Here is a 16,243-nt window from a genome sequence, read left to right on the forward strand (position 1 = left end):
GGCCTTAAGTAAGGGCTGTTCGGACTCGTCCCGTTGACGACGTGGCAGCACGCGAGTGGCTGTCTCCATCTGTGCAGTTCGCGTGTTCTTCTCCTCGAGGACTCCGAAATCCTAAATAAAAAAAAAATTTCGAAAGCTCGAAGGCGATTGCGATGGCGATGGCGAAGCCTTGATCTCCAAATCCATCTCTTCAAATCGAAAGGCAACCCTGCGTCTTCTCTCTTTCACTGGAGCTGTAGATCGGTATTATCTTCGCTGGCGAGGTCGCAGATTCCGGCGTCGTTTCATCCCCCGATCCTTCTCCAAAGCCCAATCCACATCGGTTCGCTTCCGTTCCAAAACGACGAGAAGCAATCCTCCCCAAAACCATTGAGAATCGTCCCAATCTTAACAAGGTATGTTTTTCAAGTCCGATCTGATTTCGAATTTTTTTTTAGGGTTTTCTAGAAATTCGAAGAATAAAATGGTATTGATCAGAGTGTTTGTTAGATTCGATGGGAAAAAGAAATAGATTCATTGGTTTGAGAACAATTGTATAGTTGCTAGGGTTCGGGAATTTTTTGGAGCTCGTATAGATATCCAGAGCTTTCTATGGTTCACTTGTATGATTGTTTCGTTGTAGCTTCTGTGATTGCGATGTGTTGATTGTATGCTTGTTCAAATTTATAAGTTTGGAGCTTTAGTATATATATCTGTGAACAAATGTATGATTGTTTCGTATAGATTTCTATGGCTTGAGATCAATTGTTTAAGTGGTTTAGAGTTTGATTTGTCTGCTAATTCGAACTCGTGAACATAAGGTCATGTCATTTATAATCTTAATTAGTCTGCAAATTCGAACCCGTGAACATAAGCGTTTGATTTGTCTGCAAATTAGAGTTTGATTCGTATAGATTTGATTCGTATAGACTAATAATTTAGAGTTTGATCCGTAAAGATTTAATTTAGAGACATTGCATTTTCCATAGTTTTTAGAGTAATGTCTATTAAAATCTTAATATTCTAATGCATTGAACTGATTGTTTCTTTGTCTTCTGTTAGACATTTAAGCCACTGATGTTTTAAAAGAAAGTTGATAGCTTTTTAGTTGTGTATTAAGTTGAGATTAGACATTTCTTGTTCGGAGTTGGCCATTAAGGCGGTTATGTACTTTGTATTCTTCACTTCCTCCTATTTAAATCTCTTCTCTTTTCTATCTTCTATCATCTCATTAGTCTTTCTCCAACAAATCTCTTATATTTAGTTTCTGTTATGGATCCAAACAATCTTCCTAGCAGCTCCTCTAGCTACGTAGGACTGCTTCACAGTCAACAAGGTAGCGTGTTCCATGAAAACTTTCCTTATGAAAGTTTTCATTCTAGTGTTAACTTCGGAGAATCACAGCCTTTTCCGGCTTTTAGCTCACAACAATCTCAAGATGCACCATTAGAGCCACCAGTACAGACACCGGCTGCCCGTGGTGTAAGGCGCAAATGGAATCCAGCAGATGACGAGGTGCTGATCAGTGCATGGCTTAACACTTCGAAAGATGCAATTGTTGCAAATGAGCAGAGGTCGGGGGCCTTCTGGAAACGGGTTGCTGCTTATTATGCAGCAAGTCCCCATGGAATAGAGGATGGTGGGAGGGAGCACGGTTGTTGCAAGAAGAGGTGGCACAGAATTAATGAAGATGTTAACAAGTTCTGTGCCGCATACTCGGCAGCAGAGCGACAAATGAGTAGTGGTGAGAGTGACACTGACGTTCTGAAGAAGGCACATGAGATTTTCTTCTCTGATTGTTCGCACAAGTTCACACTTGAACACGCTTGGTGTGTGTTGAGGTTTGAACAGAAGTGGCTCAGCCTCAACACACCCACGACTGCTGGCGTTTCGAAGAGGAAGAATGTGGACGTAAATTCCCAAACATCTAATACCGAAGGCTTCGTTGATGTTGAGAGCAGGCCCGAAGGTGTCAAGGCTGCTAAGGCCAAAAGAAACACGGGTAAAGGGAAGTCTGTGGCTGAGATTGCGACCGTTTGGGAAATGAAGAAGGACGATTTGGTGAGGAAGGAGAGACTGTCGAGGCTAGCAATACTAGACACTCTCCTTACCCGTACTGAACCATTGACTGAGGCGGAAGTTGTTGTGAAGAATAAGCTCCTACTGGAGTTATTCTAAAAAAAAAATGTCTTTTTATGTATGATATTTTCTGTATGCTCTATGTTCTTGTTTGATGTATGTCCTATGTTCTTGTTAGGTGTTTGGTCCATGTAGTCCGGTTTCCTTAAATGAGTTTTTATTAATGAATCATTTTCTTTAAATGTCTTCGCTCTAAATATGTGTATATAATTTAAATGTTGACAATGTATGCAGGTTAAGTTAAAATGGGACATTACAGCTATACGCAGCCATCAGAAGAGGAGGATTTATTTGGAAACAATGAGGACAGTGACTACAGCGAGACGGATGATCTCATACGACGTGACCAAGCTGAGTTAAGCTTGGAACGTACTCAACCGGTTGACTACCCTCCGCAACCGGAGGTAGAGTTTGGTTTTCCGCAGGTTTGCTATTGTGGTGCTACGCCACTGCTAGCAACGTCTAACAACAGGCAAGATCAAGGTATGTGGTTGTTATTAATTTACTTGCTTATCTGCTTGTTTGTGTATGTTTAGCTGCTTTTGCTTGTCTGTAAAACAGGCAGAAGATTTTTCACTTGTGCGAACAAAGACGACGGCGATTGCCATGTCTACAAATGGTGGGATGAGGCGCTGATGGAGGAGATGAGAGCCAGAGATATCCACGTGCTTCAGCTAGGTGAAAAGGTAGAAAGCCTAACCCTTTTGAGTGACTATGACACAGAGCAGAAGATACGAAACCTAGAGAAGATTGTGGGTGATATGGCTAAGGAGAAATCTTCTTTTAGTTATGGGTTTGAGTGCTTTGTAATAGGCATAGTTGTTCTTGTTGTTGTAATAGGCTTGGTTGTTATGTTTGGATAATTTAAACTTCTCTAACCGGCATGGTTTGGGTTTTTACCGGATGTTAAGGATATGGTTTTGTACTCTTTAATATAACGCATAAGTTTGTTTAATTGTCCTCAAATAGAATGGCTGAGAATAACTAACATGATCGAGTTTCTTACTTGTAACATAACTCATTTGTAAATTAAAATGGGTGACAACTAGAATGAAAGCTGACAACGATAATGGTTTATTTGTGCTCGTGACCAAATAGCACAAAGCTACCACATGTTTATTTCTTTTATAACCATAAGTCACAAGTTCAGATTCTTTGTACCAATAAGTGAGTTGATAAGTCACATGTTTATTTTGCTTTCTACCAATAAGTCACAAGATGTAGTAAAGAGTTAATATCAATATTCATTCACGGGAGGATTCGTAGACACTTCTTCTTTATCATATAAGTATTGACACTTCTTCTCTCATCTTCTCTCATCTTCTCTGAAATTCTAAACACTTTTTTATCTTTTGTTAAAATTTTCTATGGCTTCTTCTTCACATTATCATTACCACAAAGATAATGATGATGAATTAGATGACATATTTGAAGATTTATGTGAAGAATATATTGATTTCAATCCACAACCAAAAGAGCGAAAAACACGAGTTTTTATCGAGAGACACCGGGAGGAAGGCCATCAGAAGCTCTGGAATGATTATTTTAGCGAGACTCCAACATACCCGCACAATATATTCCGGCGACGGGTTCGAATGAACAAGGCATTATTCTTGCGTATTGTGCATCGTCTGTCTACAGAAGTTGAGTACTTTCAACCCAGAGTAGATGCAACCGGACGGTCGAGTCTAACTCCGCTGCAAAAATGTACCGCAGCAATACGTCAATTGGCGTATGGTGGTGGGTCTGACACAGTTGACGAATATGTCCGAATTGGAGAAACAACAGCTCGAAGAAGTTTGCACAATTTCGCCGCGGGAATAATCGACTTGTTTGACGATGAATACCTAAGACGTCCCACACCGGAGGATCTGCAAAGACTACTATATATTGGAGAACAACGTGGGTTTCCAGGGATGATTGGAAGCATCGACTGTATGCATTGGGAGTGGAAGAATTGCCCCACGGCTTGGAAAGGAATGTATTCACGAGGAACCGATAAACCAACGATTGTCTTGGAGGCGGTAGCTTCATATGACCTCTGGATTTGGCACGCGTTTTTTGGAGCTCCAGGTACTATGAACGATCTTAATATTCTCGATCGATCACCCGTTTTTGATGACATTATTAACGGAATAGCGCCACAAGTTAACTTCCATGTTAATGGTAATCCATACAATTTGGCATATTATCTCACCGACGGTATTTATCCGAAATGGGCTACTTTTATTCAATCTATCCGACTACCACAAGGTCAGAAGCATTCAATATTTGCTCAAACCCAAGAAGCTGTGCGAAAAGATGTCGAGCGTGCATTCGGAGTCCTACAAGCTAGGTTTGCCGTTGTTAGAAATCCATCTAATATTTGGGATAAATAAAAAATAGGAAATATTATGAGAGCATGTATCATACTCCATAATATGATTGTGGAAGATGAACGATCATCAGGAACTCAGGACAACGGTCGTGAATTTAAAGAAAGAGAAGACGTCGCTACATTTTCCGTCAATATGCCTTCACCTATCGTGAGTACAATTGAGCGTCGCACGAGCGTTCGGAATAGACAAGTCCATGAGCATTTAAAAAATGATTTGATTGAAAATATTTGGACTAAATTTGGACATCTTACCCGTAACATATAATTTATAAGTTTCTATTTATATTGAAATAAATGTTTGTGTGTTTTTTTAATAATTATGATGTTTTGTATTTCTATTTTACAACTTTGTAATTTTCTTAAGATTTCAATTTTAATGTTAAACTTTTTTAAAATATATTCCATTTACAACTTCTTTTTATATGTTATACATTATGAAAATAATAAATTAATTAAATAATAACCTAAGGGACCAGGAAAGTCCCACTAATAATCTACCAAATTGTTTAACGTCTTTAGCTTAGGTCCCTTAACATATAACCTTAATATAAAATGCTAAGGGCTTGTGGGTTAAGTCCCACCAATACCTATGCTCTTAGATACTTGGTCTCAGTAAGACCGTAACATCGAATCCGTGTTTGTTGTTAAATTGGTCTGGATTCAATGTTTGCTCATTTTCAGTAAAATAGTCAATTACTTTGTCCAATCATGTTTGCTGGGTCTTTTTCTCTCTAGATTCAATGACACTTGCTGGTCGGTAACTTTGGAGCTGTTGTGGTGGCACACTTCAAGAAGTGGATAAGTACAATAAAATATTTCCCCCCTTTAAAATGTCTATCAATAAAATATAATGAGTTAACATTTTGCTCTCACTCTCTAACACAGTGGCTGCGAAACAACAATGTTTGGATTGTAATCAAATACTAAAACAGAGGCAGTGCACATGTGCTAAACACTCAAAGGCATGATGATCTTCCTACGTAGCTTTATAGCCACAAGTTACTGGGAGATCTTTGGCTCATCCAATCATAGTACGCTTTCTTCCTCGTTGCCTCACTGCATAACCCCAAAAACAAAATACATTTTTTGTAAAATTTGAAAACAGAATTGGTTTTTTAAAGAGGGGTTTGATAGAAGTAGAACCTTGAGCGAGCTTGTTGAACGTGGCTGACCATTGCTTAGAGGACTTCCTATACGCTGTTAGTATACGATCCATCTACATTTTCACAACATAACACTCAACAACAAACCGAACCAGTGAAGTAGTTATGGTCTGAATACACTCTTTACCACGTTTCCGCATGAAGAATGCATTGAGAGCAAGGCTCTTTCAAGTACATATAAATCAACAGCCTTGTCTTCCGGCAAGGTGGACGTGAAACTCAACCCGAAATCAATTAGTACCTGAGAGAAGACATGAACCGTAAGTAACTAAACATATCAGAAACGTCTTTGAAGAGACGCTTACTTACCAGCTGATTAGTTCCGCTTCTGACTAACATGTTCGATGTGGTCAAGTCGCCGTGAGCCAAGCCACCATCGTGGAGCTTGGCGATGGCCTCACCAATCTGAGCAGCGATATCATCTAACCGCTCCTCGACTATCCCATTGGCGCCAAACTCTAGGAAAATGTCTTTGACAGAGACGCCTTCGATGTACTCAAGTGTCAGGGAATGAAGGAGAGGATCCACTGCGTAGAGGACTGGAGTGCAGACCCCGAGCTTTCTTGCTTTCGTCATACACCTAGCTTCCTACATGTAAGATGAACATTTGATTAAACTTCTACTCTTTTTCTCGAGATTTAAACAAAGGTGATGAAGAGGGAAGAAACAAACAGCATTCAATCGTTTGAGTGTGAGTTTCACATCCAGAATCGGGTGTCTATACTTCTTCGAGAATCTCTCTTTCACGATGGATCTTCTTCCCACAAATGTTGACTCGAACACCCTCTGAAACAAAACATGTAAAGAGTTAGTCTTGTCAAAAAACAAAAAAAAAGAAGAGAAAACATATAACACGGATTGATTCACACAGAGACACTTACAGCTTCAGCTCCTTGTTTTATCAGAAGGAGAGATTCCTTCCCAACGTCTCCCTCACAATCCATCCTAAGTTTCTTTCTTGGCACAAACTAGAAAGGCAACACAAAGAAAGACACTTAAGCAACTGTTAGAAGCTCTAACTTAAACCGTCCACCAACTAAAGATCTGTGGGATTGTATATCACCAAGAACCATCGAAACAAACAAACAGTGTGTGACTCGATACTTAAAAGTCTTAAACTTTGAGCTAATAATACCAACAGAGATCTACATAAGATTAAAAAAACAACTGATCATGTAATCTAACACCAATGACAATGTCAATACAGCGTAACATAAGACTGTTAGTTTCGGCTTTAACATTAATTGAGCAAATGTTAAATGTATACGACAACATAGATCAGAATCAGTAACAAAGAGGAGATATCAATCAACCCATCTACAAAAGCAAACTTTTTTTCCGGAAACCTCACACAACACATAACTAACTCGCAGGAACTGAATCGCTGTCCCAAAGAGAGAAAAAAAATCTAATTAAAAAACTATATTGGCAATACGGGAAAGATTAAAAAAAGGCACTATGGAGTTGTCGGAATCTTGTTTGGTCGGATGACAAAGCCAAACAAGAAAACTAGAAACTGGGACAAAGAGATAGATAGAGAGAGAGTAAGTTCACGGGGAAGAAGGACTAACCAACGATGACTATGGGCCAGCCAAGAAGGAATGAATCTGGTTAATAGCTACCGTCGCCGGAAAGGAGGCGGAGGCGACAAAAATTATCAGACAAATATAAACCCTTCCTTCGAGAGCTCTTCGAAAACTATTTAATGATTGTGCTTGAAGTCCTCTAATCTTTATTTATTCCTACATTCAGCCCCGAAGTTCATAAATTAACATAACAGACCTAAATTATTAAAGAAATTTGGGGAAAAGCTTTTTCTTTTGGTAAATAATTCACATTTTTATCATTTACTTCGTGCACTATATGTATATATAAAAAAATTGCAAATGTTACTTCTGTGAAAGAAAGAAAAAAGTTCTTAAGTGGATTAGTTTTGTTCGTGTAGTTAATCCACCCCGATTAGAGGTAGCTTACTTATCCTCCTTTTTTTTTTTTACAGAATACTTAAGTAAATTAAAATAGCTTGAGCCTAAAGATGGTCCAAACCAGAATCATTACACAACTAAATGGGCCTGTAGAGCCGTTTTCGCTAAGTTGTCGGCTTTTGAGTTTTCAGATCGAGAGAAGTGCGAGAAAGATAGAGATGCAAATGCAGAGGAGATCAATCGGATATCGTGAACAATCCCGATGATTTCTTTAGACTGATGGTTGTTGGAGATGACTCTAATAAGCATTGAATTGTCGAAGAAAACTCTCAGAGATAAGATCTCCAGGTTATCACCATACAGAGGGCCGATCTCACCGCGATGGCTTCTGCGATGAGGAGGGATCCTGCAGAGATCGGAGAAATAAGCGTCGATCCTTCAAATATCCACCCGAACCCCTCTAGCTTCGTGTCCTTATTCCAAGCTGCGTCCGTCTTGCAGGTGATCATGTCGGTAAAAATGCAACCAAGAAAACATTAAATTACCCCCAAAAATTAGCCATCATCAGCCCTAAAGCTATATGTAATTAACCATTTGCGACATCCACATTAATAAATTTTGTCATCTATAAGACCATCTCTAAAATAGAGGAACTCTATAATAAAAGTGAGATATGCTCCAATGTATTTCTCTATAATAGCAATCTCCAATTATAGAGTAAAAAATAGAGGAATGATATTTCTTCCTCTATAAATAAAGGAAAATATAGAGATGTGTATTATAGAGGAAGAAATAGAGGTGGGTTGGAGTAATTTCACCTTTAAATGCTATTATAGAGGTGAAAATAGCAATGGGTTGGAGATAGGGATGTTAAGGTAGGGTAAAATAACCCAGCCTAGCCCAACCCACAGATAACCCAACCCAGTTTATACCCAACCCGCAAAAACCCATAAATATCAATCTTGAAATTCAGACCCAAAAATTAACCCAATATGGTATAGGTTTACCCATGGGTACCCAAAGTATTATCTTATTTATTTTTAAAAAATCATGTAAAATATTAATATCATTAATGTGAGCTTTAATATATAAACAAGATTTCGCAATTTTATAGAAAAACTTGTTTTACCGTAAAAACTCGTTCACGAATTTGGCGGAAAAACCTGTTTTCGATTTTGGCAGAAAAAAGTCGGTTTTGCGATTTCGGCAGAAAATTTTGATTTTCCAGTTTTGGCGGAAAAACTCGATTTTTCGGTTTCGGCGGGAAAACTCGGTTTTTCGGTTTAGACGGGAAAACTCGGTTTTTCGGTTTCGGCGGGAAAACTCGGTTTTTCGGTTTCGGCGAAAAAACTTGCTTGCGGTTTTGGCGAGAAAACTCTGTCTTACGGTTTCGGCGGGAAAACTCGGTTTTTTTGGTTTCGGCGAGAACACGATTTTTTGATTTCAGCGAAAATTTGAGTTTTGTGATTTTGGCGGGAAAATTGGATTTTGCGGTTTTAGCGAGAAAATTGAGATTTGTGGTTTTGGCGAAAAAACTTGGTTTTGCGGTTTTGGCGGGAAAACTCGGTTTTACGGTTTTCAATCGGAAAACTCGGTTTTGCGGTTTTGGCGGAAAACTCGGTTTTGCGGTTTTGGCAGAAAACTCGGTTCTGCGGTTTTGACGGGAACACTCGGTTTTGCGGTTTTGACGGGCACACTCGGTTTTGCGGTTTTGACGGGAAAACTTGGTTTTATGGTTTTGGCGGGAAAAGTCAGTTATGCGATTTCGGCAGAAAAACTCGATTTTTCGGTTTTGCCGTGAAAACTCGATTTTTCGGTTTTGACGGAAAACTCGATTTTTCGGTTTTGGCGAAAAACTCGATTTTTCGGTTTTGGCGTGAAAACTCATATTTTGGTTTCTGTGAGATAATTTATTTGTACGGTTTTGGTGGAAAAAATCATTTTTTGATTTTGACGGAAAAAATGTTTTTGCAAATTTTATATAATTTACTTAAAAAATGGTGAAAATATAATAATATAATTGAAAATCCATGAGTACACTCTGTTCTAAAACGCGGCCGCCTAGCCGATTAATCGCCCGGCTAGGCGCTCAACGGTATGCAACCGCCGCGATTAAGGCCTAATACGCTTGGCGGTAACTACCGTGGCGGATTGATCCTAATCGGTGATAAAATCGGATTTATCAAAAAAAATGTTTTTTTATTTAGTTTTGTGTTAAAATCCGTGTATTTTAGTTAGATCTACGAAAATTTGTTAGAATTGAATTGTAAAATGAAGAAATCGTATGTTAATGAGCGAAAAAAAAAAGCTGGAAAAAAAGAGGCGTCGTGTTGCAGGTAGGTTAAGGAAGAAGATGACTGCAAAAATACGATTTTACCCTTCTTTAAATGAAATCATTGAAAGAATAAACAAAAAGGGTCGAACCCAAGTACTCATAGTAATTTAATAAGGCAATTACCACTCAAGCCAACGTAACATATATATAGTATTTATAAAAAATTGAGCAACATCACAAGCTTAAATGTGAAATTCCTCAAGAATATATAGGTATACCAAAACGCTGAATGCATTTTAACTGTATAATCCAGTCGGATAATATTGTTTTACATGCACTACAATATAATATAATTCTCTGAAAATCCTGATATTTACAACTTGATGATCTCGTTTCAAAAACCTTCTTAGTATTTTTTTCTTGAAAACTGTTTTCTATTGCATACTAGGATCGGCGGGATATACTTTACTTCTAATTTAGATTATTATTTTTTTCTATGATTTTGTCGTTGGCGTTTTAGGTTTGCATTTGCAAAAAAATGTATATGTTAATGATTTTTGTCTTTTAGAAAATTTTAGGTGAGGAGGAATTATACGTGATAAAATATGTTTTGATTGTTTACAATAGTTGTTTGTCCAAAAAAAAAAAAACAATAGTTGTTTCTATATTAATGAGAAGGTATTTTGTTGGAATTTCTAACATTTCAACTTCTTCACCGTTTTCAGAGTTGTAGTTGGTTTTATACTTTCTTCCGCCTGGTGTCATCATCGTGACGGAGACTTGAGATCCTGAATTTCTACTATCTCTCCCATGAAAACATGTGCGTACAGTGAATAAATATAATAAGGAAGACATGACATTCCAATATTGTAATTTTTATGCTGGAGTTCGATTTATTATCTATACGAACATAAACCAGAAGAAAATATATCTTAATTCATTTTCTGACTCAAAAGACAAATTATTAAGAAAGAACAATAAAGATATCTAAAGAGGTAGAAAACTAAATTTGCCAAATTTGAATTTGAGGAATAGTAAAGAATGAACCTTGATGAGCGGGTCAAAAATGGCCAAAAGCTAAATCAAGAAACATTTGTTGTAAAACTTCATATAGAGAGTTTCATATACAACTTTAAAAATATTGTATTATTATTCTTTACAAAGATTCTGTGATATATATTACATAACTTTTTTCTATCTATATAAATGTTTCTAATATTTTATCCATTCAATTCTTATTTAGTTATTACAATTTTTCAAATGCAATTTTTTATAAAGAAATAATTTATTTTTCACTAAATTATAGATGTGTAAATATTTTTTTATTTGTTCGTACAAATCGTATCAAATATCCAAAATGAAAACATATTTTATTAGATGGTGTCAAAGCAACTTGAATTGTAAAATTGTGATCTAGGCAAATTATGAATATTAAACTCATAAATATGGATGTCCTCGCATTGAATCTTATATAAGAGAGACGAAGTTAAAAGTGTGACCAATGTCATCTTTCTACTATAAACATTGTTAGAAGTTTGTGTTTGTTATTTAAACAAAAAAATATAAGGTTTTAATGGCAGAATTACATTGGAATTCTTTTTTTTATAATACCACTCAATTCAGAAACAACATGAGGCTTGAATTCGATTTCAAAATGGAATTTCAAGTCAATACTCTGAAAGTTTAAAAAAAATATCAAAAACCAACAAAGACAAAATTTAATGCATACATGGCAGCATATAATATTCCAAAATCAGCATTATTCAAATCACCATGGAGGACAAACCAAAAGTTTAAGCAATTGTTAGATACATGTTAGTGACTATAACATAACAACAATGGCGATGTACAGAGAACACAAACCTAAAGGTCTAATGCCAAAATAAACAAACAACAATAACAGTGAGTTTTAACACAATCCAAAAAATATCAACTCACAGTTTTGATATAACTCAAAAGAAACTTGGTAATAATCGTAATCCTCCTCAGAAGCTGCAAGTTTCTGCTTCTTCCACTTGTAAGCAGCTTCAAGAATCTTGAGATTTGTTGTCTGCGATTCTTCTGGATATAGGTAATCAATGTATTCTTCATACCTGCCAAAGATTCCAACAAAATGTTCACATTAAGCCTTCGATCATCAAAATCGAAAGATATCAAACTTGAAAAATGATATATGAATTGCAAAATGTACTCTGTAGACCCATCTTCTCTAGTGGTTGTTTTTTTTCTTCTTGGGATTCTTCGGGAGATTAGATTGTACCACACTCACATCCTCGAGATTACCAAAGTTGGTCTACATGTTAAGCCAGTCTTCCAATAGTGTAGCTCATTCTTCTTTCAACTCTGGTGCAGAGTCTTTGTAGTAGCTGTTGGCTCTCTCGAAAAGAGCTGAGCAGAAGAAAGAATATAGAGAGAAAAAAAGCAGTTAATATATATCTCAAGGTTATAATCAAAATTCATATAACATGTAGTTTTAAAGCTACCTCAGGCACGTCTGATGCACTCTTTTTTTAGTTCAATAGCAACTATTTCTTCTTGGTCTTCCTCTTCCTTGTCTTCTTCTTGATCCGCAGCATAAGCTTCAAACTTTGCAAAACTAACCTACACCGCCACACCTTGTAATGCTTTGTGTGGTCCTATAGTCGCTCATATAAAGCTCACGTCCTCTCTGATTCTCCTTCTGATATCTCAAAACCTATATACGTCTGCCACAAAAATAAAATAAAATTTCAATGATCCAAGCAATTCAAAGTCTGAGAAATATTTTACTTTTTTGAATCTATTGGACTGAATATTTTACCTTCCATAGCAGTTAGAGCATGTCAAGTGCTGACTGAGAGATTGCAAGCTCAAAGATAGTTCTAGCTAGTTCAGTCTCAGCAAGAGACCTCTCTAGCTCAGCGTATTTGCTCCAAGCATACCGTATTTTGCTTTCCTCTGTAAACTTCCTGCAACAATCCACCACAAAGCACATGTGCAACTCTGTTGTCCTTCATTGTACTCCACTCCACAACAGTAGCAAAACTCATGCCCACACATACAAAGAACACAAAGAGATATCTCAACATTGATATAAGAAACCACAAAGCCAAACACTATATAGATATGAAACGTTCTATGGGTGTATGTCTTACCGGCAAGTCATGTGGTTGCAGCCTTGAGAAATTAAAATCATTACACGACATTGCTGACACCGTCTCCGCCTCTTCTACCTAGCCAAGCGATGCAATATGATATCAGCTTGATATATTTTATGAGCCTGAAGAATCTGAAACTCTTCACTGCTCATAGATTCACGTCAAGGAACATTACGTTCCACACACGCAAACCACTCACAGAATGGACACTTCACACAACATATTTTCTCTGTCTGACTACAACAGCTATTCTCTGTCTGACCACGGTCCACACACGCAAACCTTAAAGATTGGTCAAGATCATATAAAGGATCAAGCTTTAGAACAAACCCATTTTATTGAAACGAAAAGAAAACAAAGAAAGTCTAGAACAGTTGTAAAAAGACAGTCTAGAACACACCTGCTGCTTAGATAGCTTCTTCAAAATTTTCTCCTTAATATAAAGTAGTACACAATACTTCTTCGTTTGCAGAAACATATGACCATGGAAACACAAAGTGATTAAAGCATTCATCCTTTTATCTAATCACTCGTCAAATCACAAATCAAGCACCATTCAAAATGAAATAAAAGCAATGGTTCCAGGTTCTCTTGTTGCACTAAGAACAAAACAAAATTTTCATTGAAACATCAATTTTACAAATCTAAATGTGAGTTAGAAACAAAACTCACAGAGATAGAACCTAACCCAAGAAGCGCATAAATTACAATCAGGTCGTGATCTATGGAACTGAGACATGAAGGAAACAGGTTTAAGATTGACGCCTTCGGTTAAGTTTTCGTGACGCTTTGGAGATTCATCTGCAATCGAAATCAAATTTAGTCAAAGGCAAGAAACAAAAAGGTGAAGCAGGTCGAATCAGATGTCAAATAAACCATCACCTAAGAGGGATAATTTGGAGACGCAGCGGTGAAACCGGAGACGCATCGGTGAAGCCAGAGACGCAACGGCAGATGAGCCATATGCATATGGAGTATATATGATTCGTCGTCCATCGAAGCCTCTTCTCCTCCTCTGCTTATGAATACAGCCGTTTCCACGTTCTTCGTCGCAGCCGTAGGGTTGGATGAGACCAAGATGTTAAATTTTAATGAAACGCTGCTGTTTTCCTGTTGGACACGTGTCAAAAAACCATGAACTGAATTATCTATGTGGCATCCTATGTGAACACTCTAGAAAAGGAGGAAACCCTTCTTTATATATAAAGATACTATCCTTCAAAGCAAATTGATGGTGTCGCTCTGGTTCATGAGACCTAGCAGTCCTTTGTGGGATAATATTTTCCTTCTAAACTTTGGGATAATTTCTTTAGCTAATTCATTTCATAACATTTCTAGATATATCATAGTGATATTATCTCAGTTGTTTCTCTTTAAAAAAGCCCTCTTGCTACAGTAAAGTTCCGGGTAGATGATAAGGTTGTGGAAAGCAAACAGCATATCCCCATAATTGGATCAATTGTAGGGCTAGACGACTAACAAACCCCATTTCGACACGTGACTGGCTGGGCATTTTCCACATGCTTTCCTGCCGAAAGTGGAAAGATAACATGATGGCCATCACAAGATTTATATGGATGTGAGGTCACCCATATTCGTCCATTAATCAATCAACGTTACATATATTATCTGAAAACGAGTATATAAAAAGAACACTCTTTTGTTTATATTTTTTCTGCGTTAATAGCCGTTCATTATATAAAAATGTGAACTTACAGTTTCTTGAATCTTGATACAAACATAAGAGATAACCAAGACGGTAGATGAAAACAATGGGAGAATAACGAAATTGTGCGATGTTATTGAAAACAAGATCACCACATTAATTATGATGTCTTTACACAGGTTTTTCATCTAGATGTTCGTAGCAGTTCCGTGTAGGTTTTTTTCAAAACATAGTTCCATGGAGGTTATAGGATAAAATCTTGATAGTCGCCTGCAAAAGTAATGTTCAAAATGAAAAAAATGGAACACATTCCCAAAAATATATGTTAAAGATGATAAGCATAGGTGCTCGCTCAGAAGGGAAAGGTGTCACGAAAGCACAAACATATGCGTGATTCCATATTCGGAAATATGTTATATTTTAATATATTTTGGGGTATTGTTTCTGAATATTAGTATATATACTAAAGTGAAAGTTAAAACAAACTTTTTATCTATATGAAAGATTCAGCTTTCTTCATAGAGATAAAAAATCAAGATGTGTAATGACTAGTTTGTCTTTATTATTAGGAGAAAAAGAGTTTGTTTATTGGGGTTTATTGAGACTTTTGTTTTAGACAGAGACAATTTATTATGTTTGTGTGTAATTTCATTTTTTTACCTTTTCTAAAAGTTGTTTTGAAAACGATTTATCTTTAAACGAAAGTTTAAGAACATGATATCTTGCTTAATTTGTAAAAGAAAATTCTGAATTCAAAAATATCATCATAAATGTGTAAAAAGACTTTTTGAATATAACTTGTATATATATTTATAAAAAATTTAAATGTGTATATCATCTTCTTGGATTTAATTTATATGCACATTTAGTAAAATATTATTCAATATATAAAATCTCTTAAAATTTACCAAAATGCTTTTAAATATATCTATACTATACTTATAAAATTTATATATCAAATTTATGAAAGTCTTCCGGAAACTTTAGGAAGATGTATACTTATTTGAAATATCTTATTAAATATACTTATAATTCAAATTCAGTAAGATATTGATGAATATATATTCATAAAAGCTTTCTTAAATTTTATGAAGATATAATACATATTTATCAATATGTTCCTAAATTACTATACTTATTCAAGAAAGTTTCCATAAACTGAAATTTAGGATGATATGATACACTTTCAAGAAGGTACTTATAAATTCAAGTTCAAGAAGATATCATTTTTTATTAAGAAAGGCGTTCCTAAACATTTTTTTAAAAAACTAGGTTCCTAAAAAAAATTCCAAAAAAGTTTCCGTCAAAAGTTTTAGGAAATTTTTTTTTAAAACTACTAAATTTTTAATTATTTTTCTAAAATAAAATTTATGTTTAAAAATATTTATTTAGATATCTATTTAATTTATATATCTATAAATAGGGACATGATTATAATGAAAGTTATTTTAGTCATTTTGTTTTTTGTATGCCATGCCCTTTTTCTTCGCTACTAGAAAAGTAAGCATTCTCTATGTAATAAAAACATTATTTGTGGTATCCTAGGATCTTCTACATAATTTGAGAATTGATTTACCTTGTG

At 36.0% G+C, this 16,243-nt stretch overlaps 3 protein-coding genes and 1 long non-coding RNA gene across 16 annotated transcripts; 2 read left to right on the top strand and 2 right to left on the bottom strand.

The window, feature by feature from the left end:
• The first annotated feature begins 8 nt into the window (after positions 1–8).
• LOC111198610 (uncharacterized protein At4g04775-like) lies at positions 9–4,361 on the top strand. The gene is made up of 3 exons (XM_048735145.1): positions 9–395; positions 2,353–2,601; positions 2,680–4,361. Exons 2-3 carry the CDS (start codon positions 2,364–2,366, stop codon positions 2,979–2,981), a joined length of 540 nt encoding a protein of 179 aa, XP_048591102.1. The 5' UTR covers positions 9–395; positions 2,353–2,363; the 3' UTR covers positions 2,982–4,361.
• On the top strand, positions 1,252–2,157 carry LOC111198987 (glutathione S-transferase T3-like). The gene has a single exon (XM_022688381.2). It carries the CDS (start codon positions 1,252–1,254, stop codon positions 2,155–2,157), a length of 906 nt encoding a protein of 301 aa, XP_022544102.2.
• A 920-nt stretch (positions 4,362–5,281) lies between the features above and the next one.
• On the bottom strand, positions 5,282–7,365 carry LOC106348564 (EKC/KEOPS complex subunit TP53RK-like). Its single transcript, XM_013788327.3, has 7 exons — positions 7,230–7,365; positions 6,540–6,626; positions 6,331–6,444; positions 5,968–6,246; positions 5,786–5,899; positions 5,639–5,711; positions 5,282–5,551 (listed from the first exon to the last, which is right to left on the bottom strand). The coding sequence occupies exons 2-7, from the start codon at positions 6,600–6,602 to the stop codon at positions 5,514–5,516; spliced, it is 681 nt and encodes a 226-aa protein (XP_013643781.2). The 5' UTR covers positions 6,603–6,626; positions 7,230–7,365; the 3' UTR covers positions 5,282–5,513.
• A 4,236-nt stretch (positions 7,366–11,601) lies between these two features.
• LOC125575903 lies at positions 11,602–14,298 on the bottom strand. 13 transcript variants are annotated; one of them, XR_007314446.1, is made up of 8 exons: positions 13,878–14,298; positions 13,396–13,796; positions 13,195–13,277; positions 12,993–13,070; positions 12,659–12,882; positions 12,342–12,563; positions 12,050–12,246; positions 11,602–11,951 (listed from the first exon to the last, which is right to left on the bottom strand). It is a non-coding gene; the product is annotated as an uncharacterized LOC125575903 (long non-coding RNA). The 13 variants fall into 13 exon arrangements; XR_007314450.1 differs by having other exon boundaries at positions 12,659–13,070; positions 13,396–13,455; positions 13,668–13,796; positions 13,878–14,243; XR_007314452.1 differs by having other exon boundaries at positions 12,659–13,070; positions 13,396–13,452; positions 13,684–13,796; positions 13,878–14,241.
• Between the last annotated feature and the right edge of the window lie 1,945 nt (positions 14,299–16,243).

Source organism: Brassica napus, chromosome A6, assembly GCF_020379485.1.
Source record: "Brassica napus cultivar Da-Ae chromosome A6, Da-Ae, whole genome shotgun sequence".
Taxonomy (NCBI): Eukaryota; Viridiplantae; Streptophyta; class Magnoliopsida; order Brassicales; family Brassicaceae; genus Brassica; species Brassica napus.

What these genes read in the sequence shown, in the direction of transcription:
- LOC111198987 (XM_022688381.2), top strand. Translation starts at nt 1,252, where the DNA reads ATGGATCCAAACAATCTTCCTAGCAGCTCCTCTAGCTACGTAGGACTG.
- LOC111198610 (XM_048735145.1), top strand. Translation starts at nt 2,364, where the DNA reads ATGGGACATTACAGCTATACGCAGCCATCAGAAGAGGAGGATTTATTT. An exon ending in TAACAACAGGCAAGATCAAG is followed by an intron (nt 2,602 to 2,679) that starts GTATGTGGTTGT and finishes TCTGTAAAACAG; the next exon opens with GCAGAAGATTTTTCACTTGT.
- LOC106348564 (XM_013788327.3), bottom strand. Translation starts at nt 6,602, where the DNA reads ATGGATTGTGAGGGAGACGTTGGGAAGGAATCTCTCCTTCTGATAAAA. An exon ending in CACTCAAACGATTGAATGCT is followed by an intron (nt 6,247 to 6,330) that starts GTTTGTTTCTTC and finishes TCTTACATGTAG; the next exon opens with GAAGCTAGGTGTATGACGAA. An exon ending in ATTCTTCATGCGGAAACGTG is followed by an intron (nt 5,712 to 5,785) that starts GTAAAGAGTGTA and finishes GTGAAAATGTAG; the next exon opens with ATGGATCGTATACTAACAGC.